This window comes from Diceros bicornis, chromosome 26 (assembly GCF_020826845.1).
Source record: "Diceros bicornis minor isolate mBicDic1 chromosome 26, mDicBic1.mat.cur, whole genome shotgun sequence".
Classification (NCBI taxonomy): domain Eukaryota; kingdom Metazoa; phylum Chordata; class Mammalia; order Perissodactyla; family Rhinocerotidae; genus Diceros; species Diceros bicornis.
The window spans coordinates 46,475,466-46,483,932 of NC_080765.1; the positions used below are offsets into that span (position 1 = coordinate 46,475,466).

General features: G+C 63.5%; 1 protein-coding gene across 1 annotated transcript; it reads left to right on the forward strand.

Annotated features, from left to right (window-relative positions):
* The first annotated feature begins 382 nt into the window (after positions 1-382).
* Positions 383-7,445, forward strand: HS3ST6 (heparan sulfate-glucosamine 3-sulfotransferase 6). The gene is made up of 2 exons (XM_058570598.1): positions 383-800; positions 6,094-7,445. The coding sequence occupies exons 1-2, from the start codon at positions 388-390 to the stop codon at positions 6,707-6,709; spliced, it is 1,029 nt and encodes a 342-aa protein (XP_058426581.1). The 5' UTR covers positions 383-387; the 3' UTR covers positions 6,710-7,445.
* Positions 7,446-8,467: the final 1,022 nt, after the last annotated feature.

The window sequence follows — 8,467 nt, forward strand, 5'->3', positions numbered from 1 at the left end:
TAAGAGCGAGTCTTGGGGCGGGCGGCGCAGCCCCGTCACAGCCTTGCGTCCCGACCCGCCGCCGCAGCTTCCCGGCGCGCAAAAGTGAAGACGGCGGAGCCGAGCGGGTTGGAGCCCAGAGTCTCGGAGCGGGCTCGTCAGGGAAGTTGCTGATGCTCAGAGTCGCGCCACGGCGTCCGTGGGTGCCGGCATGTCGCAGGCGGGGCAATGGTCCAGGCGGGGCGGGGCATCCCGGCCCCGCCCCCAGGCCCGCCCCGCGTCCGCTCCGGGGCAGCGAGCCTGCCCCGCGCCGAGCAGAAGCCCGGCGCCGGCTGACCGAGCGCTGCCCGGGCGGGATGTGCGCCCTCCTGCAGACCCCGCTCCCGGGCCTGGGCGCGGTGCGGCCCCATGGCAGGTAGCAGCGGCCTGGGCGGCGGGGCCAGGGGCCGCCAAGGTGCGGGGGCCGGGCCGGAGGCCGCGCTGCGGGCGTCCCGTGCGCCGCTTCTGCTCGTCGCGCTGGTGCTCGGCGCCTACTGCCTCTGCGTCCTCCCCGGCCGCTGCCCGCCGGCCGCCCGCGCCCCTGCGCCGGCTCCCGCGCCCGCCGAGCCTCCTCGCGCCGCCCGCAGCCCGGGGGCGCCGGGCCTGCCGGTGGCCAGTGGCCCGGGCCGCCGGCGCTTCCCGCAGGCGCTCATCGTGGGCGTGAAGAAGGGCGGCACGCGCGCCCTGCTGGAGTTCCTGCGGCTTCACCCCGACGTCCGCGCGCTCGGCTCCGAGCCCCACTTCTTCGACAGGTGCTACGAGCGCGGTCTCGCCTGGTACCGGTGAGCGCCCGGGCCCGTCCGCCCCATCGGCTTCCGTTCGCGCTCTGGCGGATGTCTCCCAGGAGAGCTTGGTGCGCCCCTGGGGTATCACTGGAGACGCGGCGGGGCGAGGTCTTTGGGCATCCGGGCTGAGACCAGCCTGGGTGGGGGCTGAGGCTTGACTCCGAGGACGCAGCCCCCCTGCAGAGGGTTTTGCGGAAAGGAGGCGGGGTCACTGGCTGAGGGCTCCCAGAAACTTTGAAAACTTCAGGGAAAGCTCTGGTTTGGGGCTGCTGAGGGGTCTCAGCAAGCTGGAGGGGAGGGGGTGCGATCGCAGCTGAGAAGTGGTTTCAAGCCAGTGGGATTTGAGGAGAGTTAGAAATGCTTCCTGCTCAGTCTCCCTACTCCGCTGGATCACTCGGGTCCAGCACGTCTGACCTCTGACCAGTTACCCTGCAGGGAGCCTCCAGGTTCCCTGCAGCCTCCTAGAAAGTGTCTGCTCCTCCCCACCCAACCCGACCCCTGATCCCGGGAAGAGGAATCCTTGGTGGTCCTAGGGGTCTGGAGAGAGTCTGGGTTCTAGAAAGGAGGAAGGTGCCTTTGAGTCAGTGCCCAGGGGTGGGAATTGGTACCCCAGTCTCATGTCATGGGGCTCTGTAGCTGTCCTGCCCCAACCTGGGATGGCCTTGGGGTCTGTGGTGGAATGTGGGGGAGCACCCAGCTCCACCTGCAGCAGCCTGTTCTGGCGTCTGGTCATACCCTAGCCCCTCCCTGCTGAGGTGAGCACCGAAGGCCCCAGTGCCCCACCTGCTGTGCACAAGCCCTCCACCGTGACCTGTCCATTCCTGCGGGAAAAGGAGGGCTTACGGTGGAGAGTGAGTCACCCCACTCCTCACAGCTCTTGCCTCATCTCCAAGGTTGGGCTGAGCCCCTACAGGGCAGAGAGGACCCTGCCCACGATCACCAGGTGAATTAGTGGGGGTGGGGGGTGGCAGGACCCAGACCCTTGACCTCCAGGTGCTCCACTTTCTCTGTTCCCAGATTCCTCTCCACCCCCACACTCACGCATTAACTTTGCCTTTTGCATTAAAACCACTCCCCGGTTTGGAGGGGTCCCAGTGAGAACAGGGGGTCCTGGCTCCTGAGCTCTGAAGAATTGCTGCTGTCAGGGGTCCTAGGGAAATTGGGTGATGATGGGGGGGGTGAGTCCATCCTTGGACCCAACTGGTTGGATCCTGGCATCCTCAGAGCTCAGGGAGAGACCACTACCCCATTCTGACACTGCCACAGCATGCGAAAGCATCCCCAGTCCCTTGCTGCTGTGCAAAGGGGGAGGAGGAAGAGGAGAAGGGGGAGGAGGAGGGGGAAGAGGGGAAGGAGGAGTGGGGTGGAGGACACATTGTTAACTACAGTGCAAACTTCAGAACCCTCTGCTGACTCCAGGGCTTTGACTACAAGGAGCTGGGGGAGGCATGAGCTGGGCTAAAGAGGGCCTGCAGGGGAGGCTAGAACCCTAAAAGAGTTCTGAAAGAGTCGGGGACCCTGAGGCCCCATCTAGCCCTCCCTGGGCACATGCTCACACTCTGGGGGGCTGGTCTGGGGAGGATGAGGGGACTGAGAGGCAGGAGGGCTGGACCCAGACTGGGAGTCAGATGCTCAGCTCTGGGGAGGGGTTCTTGGCACACTGTGGAGACAGGAGTGGGGGGAATTCAGGAGCGTGCTTAACTCTGGTAGAAAAGAGATTTTCTCCTTCCACATTTTTAAAGCCACCTCCCCTGGGAGAAGGGGTGGATACAGAAGGTGCAGATCCCAGTGGCCTCTATCCCATTAATCCAGAGCTGACCCCTCCAGGCTGTTGCAGAGTGAGCGGGAGCGGTGCTGGCTGAGCTGGAGTGCATGTGTCCAAGTGCCCTCGAAGGGACCACAGCATGTGCTGACATGCAGTCGTGGGCTGGATGTGCTCATAGGTGCCCTGTGCCTCTGGACTTGTCTGTCCTTCCAGCCAGCTATGAGTGTGCAGTGAACTTCTGAAAATGCCCACCCCTGCCTCAGTTTCCCCTGCTGCAAAGAGGGTGCCCAGCCTCCGGCAAGGTCTGGCAGCATTGTCTGCTCTCCGCCCCCGGGGCTGGGCCTCCAGCGAGTGCAGAGCCCTCTTCTGGGTGGGGGTTGGGGTGGTGAGTGGACGAGGAGAGGCCAGCGCCCCTGGTTGTTTCTGGGATACCGGTTCCCACTGGGCTGTGGCCGACCTCATTCCAGGCAGTGCCTCTGGCCCTTCCCGTGGCCTCGGCAGGTAGGTCCTGGGCTGTTCAAGGTTGACCTTGGCCATACTGTTTCCCCTTCCCCAGGCCTCAGTTAGCTCATCTCTCAGGCTCTTGTGAGTCCTCCATCCTGGGGACTGTGACCCCCAAGTGCTCCACACTCAAAAAGCATTTGTTCACCTAGTCACTCACTGAGCACCTCCTGTTTGGCAGGTGCTGGAGTCACACAGACAAACACCCCAAAGTCTCATGTCCCGAGGGGCTGCCCCGTCTAGGGACAGGTGGAGACTATACTTGACCGTAGTATTTTGGAAAACCGAAAGGAGACGGGAGGGATGCAGGTGGGAGAAGCCCCTGGCTCCTGGGGCAGGAGTGGTGAAGGTAGGGAGTGGGGGTGTGAGTATGTGGTGGGGGGGACCTGGGCTTCTGTGGGACTTTTCTCCCCGTGCTAACCCCGGGAGAGGCTCACGAAGTGACTCGATGCCCCCACCCCTACCCCCAGCACTGTATGTTTCCACCCAGGAACTGGTTTCTGCTGGGTCCCAGGCCTGGCTGGGTGGGGCCCAGGCGAGTTGTGGGACACGGAGCGGGGCTGAGTGGAGGAGGGAGAGTCGTCTAGGGCTGGATGGAAGCCGCAGAGAAATGCAGACCAGATGAGCAGGGAGGGAGGGTCCGCGGCACAGCCTGTCAGATGTTTGCTGCGTGGGGGTCAGAGTCCTGTTCCTCTCATTCTCTCCCCAGGCTCTCCCACGCACAAAAGCCCCCTCCTCACCCTCCTCCAGGCCCAGCCGAACCGGCTTCTGAGGCCTGGGGAGGGTAAGTAATTGATTCCAAAGAGTTCAGATCTCAAAGCGGAGGTGTGGCGAGCATGGGCCTGGAGAGTGCATCCCCCTCCCCAGTCCCCTCCCCTTCTGTGGTGGGTCGGAGGCACCTCCCCCCTGCTCCCCTGCCTTCCTTGGAGAGAAAGCAGCCTGGGTGCTAACTCCCTTTGCCCCTTGTCTGCTTCCCTGCAACCCTCTCCCCCCAGGCCGGAGTGAAGGGGTGTGGATACGCAGAACCAGTGGTGCCCGGTCTGTGCTCCTGGGGTCACCTGGTGCTGGGGGAGGAAAGGGATGGAAAGGGGTGTCAAAGATGGAGAGGAGGGGTGGCGGAGCAATCAGGGCTGGTTCCTTCCCCAAGGAGGGTGATGAAGGGAGGGCTCTGACTTCTGAAGAGGCCTGCCTCCGGCTCCTCTTGGTGGGTCTCAGCAGCGAGAGCCAGTGCGGGGAGACACCCCTTCTTACGACTTCCCTCTCCTGAAAACGGCGGGGGGGTCCCCTGAGCTGGCCGCCCCAGGCTGCAGCCCTGGGCCTCAGCCCTTGGTGTTGTTGCCACCCAAGGTCTCTTTGAACTCATCCCCGGGGAAGCTGGGTGCCGTTCCCACCTGGATTCCCAGCTGCACGAGGCATGGCGTTGGGTGCAGGGGCTCTGGGAGCAGAATTCAAGCCGACACCCCCCCTTCCAGCAGCTGCAGCCCAGAGCGGGACGGCTGTGGGCCAACGTCTGCCCCAGCACTTCCTGCTCCCTCTCTGAGCCTCAGTGTGCCTGCCTATCCAATGGGACAGTGAATGGAGTGGGGGGAGTTCCAGCTCGCTCTGTCTTCCCCAATGCTGGGGGAAGCAGAATTGTCCCCCATGACTTCTGTAAACCAGCTCTGCCCAGGGCCTTGTTCTGAGGGCTGAGGGAAGCTCCCATAGCCAGCAGACCAAGCAGCCCACCCGACTCCCTAGAGCCCCACGTGGTGTCAGGGGAGCCAGTCGCATGCCTGGGACTCACATATGCACATCCTCCTGTCCCGCCACCAACACCCTCCAAGCCAGGCACCCCAACTTGTGGATCTGTCCACGCAGCCTGAGTTTCTTTGGGGGTCTGAGCAGGAAGAGGAGCCTGGGGCCCTGCCTCCCAAGAACTTGAGTCTGGGGGTCACTTGGGCTGGATGAAACCTGAACTCTGCCCTGTGTGTCACCCTCCTGGCGGGCCCAGTCTGAGGGGCTGTTTGTGGAGGCAGGGCAGCTCCCTCAGAGGATGGGAGGCAAGGCTGGCTGGGCAGAGACCTCTCCTCCCTATCACAGGTCCCAACAGCCTCTGCCTCTATTGACCTAGTTCCCAGTCCTCCCTAGGAGCTGTTTGCTCAGCTGGCCCGCCGCACCCTGCCCCGCCTCACCCTGCACTACCTGGCTGGCAGGTGCGGTCTTAGGATATGGCGCAGGGTACCTGGCCTGCCCAGGCGGAGTGCTCCGGATGGGCTTCCCAGGTTTGGGGCGGTCAGGGAACTGTCACCAGCTGACTTCCCCAGAACCTTGAGATGGGGACAGTGCAGCCCCCCCGGTCAGAAGGAGGACTCATCAGAAATGCTGCAGCTGCAGCCTTGCCCCCTGGGGTCTGAGCCGGGCCTGGGAGGCCCTGGGTGGCTGGGGTCCTGGGCTGGGTCTTCAGGTAATGTGCTGGGCTATGCTGGTGGCTTTCAGCATTCTGATCAGGCTCAGGCCTGTGAGAATTAACAGGGCTGTAATCAAAGGCAGGGAGAGGCTATGCAGGGGAGGGAGAGGAAGGTTGCTGCCCTTTGTTGGGGACACTTGTCAATAATTAATGGCCTAGTTTAGGGGACGCCATCAGCCACTTAGTGAAAGCATGACCTGGGGTAATTACAGTGTGGGGGTCTGCGGGTTGGGGAAGGCGGGCGAGCCCTGTGGGTGGCAAGTCCAGGCCTCCGGCCTCATGGGTGCTTGTTCTGCGGTGAGGGGTGCAGCAGTGTCAGGGGTGGGGTGCAGTGCAGCTCTGCAAGGGGGGGGCGAGGGGCAGCCTGGCAGGGTGGGCCCCGGCTGTGGCCTGTGCTGGGCTGGTGCCCTCACAGCCGACACCCCAGGCTGCCCACCCAAGCCAAGCCCACCTGGAGATTGGGGCTTCCCCGGAGGAGGGGATGTTAGTTGCCAGTCTGTGGGGGCCAGGCTAGAGTGAAAGGCTCGAGGGGGGCCGGCACCTGCTCACGGCCACCTCCCCTGCCACTGTTCACGCAGGAACCTGATGCCGCGCACCCTGGACGGGCAGATTACCATGGAGAAGACCCCCAGCTACTTCGTGACCCAGGAGGCCCCTCGCCGCATCCACGGCATGTCCCCGGACACGAAGCTGATCGTGGTGGTGCGGAACCCTGTGACTCGGGCCATCTCTGACTACGCCCAGATGCTTTCCAAGACCCCGGGCCTACCCAGCTTCCGTGCCCTGGCCTTTCGCCAGGGCCTGGGCCCGGTGGACACGGCCTGGAGTGCTGTGCGCATTGGCCTCTATGCCCAGCACCTGGACAACTGGCTGCGCTACTTCCCCCTGTCCCGCTTCCTGTTTGTCAGCGGGGAGCGCCTGGTCAGCGACCCGGCTGGAGAGGTGGGCCGCGTGCAGGACTTCCTGGGCCTCAAGCGGGTCGTCACAGACAAGCACTTCTACTTCAATGCCACCAAGGGCTTCCCCTGCCTCAAGAAGGCCCAGGGGAGCCGCAGCCCCCGCTGCCTGGGCAGGTCCAAGGGCCGGCCCCACCCCCACGTGCCCGAGGCCGTGGTCCAGCGCCTGCGGGACTTCTACCGGCCCTTCAACCGCAAGTTCTACCAGATGACCGGCCAGGACTTCGGCTGGGACTGACGGGGCCAGGCCAGGCCAGTCCACCTCCTGCCTGGGGAACGCTCGGTGACCTTAATTTATGCCTGCGGCCTGGCCAGAGCAGGCTGCGCACACGTGTTGGGTAGAGAGAAATATTTAAGAAGTAAAGTTTGGATCTGTGTTCTTCCACAGGACCTTGAGCCTGGAGAGTGAGGGCTGGAGGTACCACTGCCCAGGGAAATGATAATCATACCAGCTAACTCTGCTGGGCACTGTCCATGTGCCAGGAGTGGTCCAAAACCCGATCCTCATACATCCCTCGAGGTGTGCAGTGAGCCTGGCCACATGTCAATAGATGAGCAACTGAGGCTCAGAGAGGTTCAGGGCCTGTCCAGTGACACACAGCTTAGCCCTGGGAACTCTGAAGGCCATCCTCAGGCTCTCTTCTCAGCCCTGGGATGCCGAGCTGGGCTGTCCCCATGTTCTGGATGAGGAAACTGAGGCCCCAGGTTGCCCACCTCAGTGTTGAGGCAGGATTAAAGCTGAGTCTGTCCAACTCTTCTGGCTGTACTCATGACCTTAGCTAATTCTCTGTCCTAGCGCCCAGTGGACTCTCCCTCCTGGAAACCTGGTGGAATTGCGGGACAGTGAGTGTGAGGTGACTGGTATGTGCAGGGGGTGGTGCCTCTAACAGCCTCCACGCAGCTGCCTGCACAGCCCTGCACCACCTACCCAGGCACTGCCCACCACAGGCCTCACCCAACAGGTAATGCCCTGGCCAGGGCCCCACCTGCCAGGCCCCACCCACCCACAGGGCACGCCTACTCAATGCCCTCCCCTCCCCCCCATGGCCCCAGGCCCTTGATGCCCCAGTTCTGCTGTGTTTTTCCGGCTCCCTCCCCTGGGGATGGGCAGGAATGAATGCCCATCTGCAACCCAGCTGCCTGCTCAGCTCCTAACTCAGGCCCTGGTTCTCTGTCCACCCCTCTCCCCCAGGGAATGCGGGGCCCCCTCAGTAATGACTGTCACTTGCTCCTGGCCACAGTGCTGTCTGCCAGGTGCCCACCAGCTGCCCTGGACAATGACCTCCAGGGCCCCTTAGGCCCAGGCCTGGTGTGCCCTGGCTGCCCCGGCCCTTGAAGGACCTGGCCACAGCCTCTGCACCCTAGGCCTTGGGTCCATGTCAGATCCTTGGCCGTGATGTGGCCTGTCCACCCCTGGGCTGCTTGGAGCTGCTCCTTGTCCTGGGCCCCTGGGAGGATTCTCAGGGAAGTGGCCACTTGTCAGTCACTGCCCCCCTCTCTGGCTGGCTGTGAGCCGGTGGCCCCACCATTCACCGTGGCCACTTTCTTTGTCACATGACCCCACCAGTGGTGTGGATATGGGGTCAGCTGATGTCGGTGTGTGAGAAGAGGCTCAGCAGGAGGTGGGGAGGGAGATGGGGGCATCTGTCTCCAGCAACCGGGAGACCTGCCTCTTGTTCCTGCTGGTTCCGAGCCCAGAGGACACTCCCGTCTGATGCTGCCCTGAGGGGCCAACACTGCCATCCAGGCCAGGCCAGGGGCAGGGCTGGGAGCTGGTCCTGAGCGACCTTGGTGGAAACATGCGGCAGACGTGGTTGAGATGTACATTCAGGCTCCTCCCCAACTCGGCCCTCTGCGGTGGGTGTAGGGGAGGGCCGGCCCGGTTTACAGTGACGATGGCGATGGCGAGGAAGGGACGCACTCCTCTTTGGAATCCCTGCTGGGGGGCCAGCACAGGGCTTGGCAGCTCTGTCCCCATTCTCTGTGTGGGGGCCTC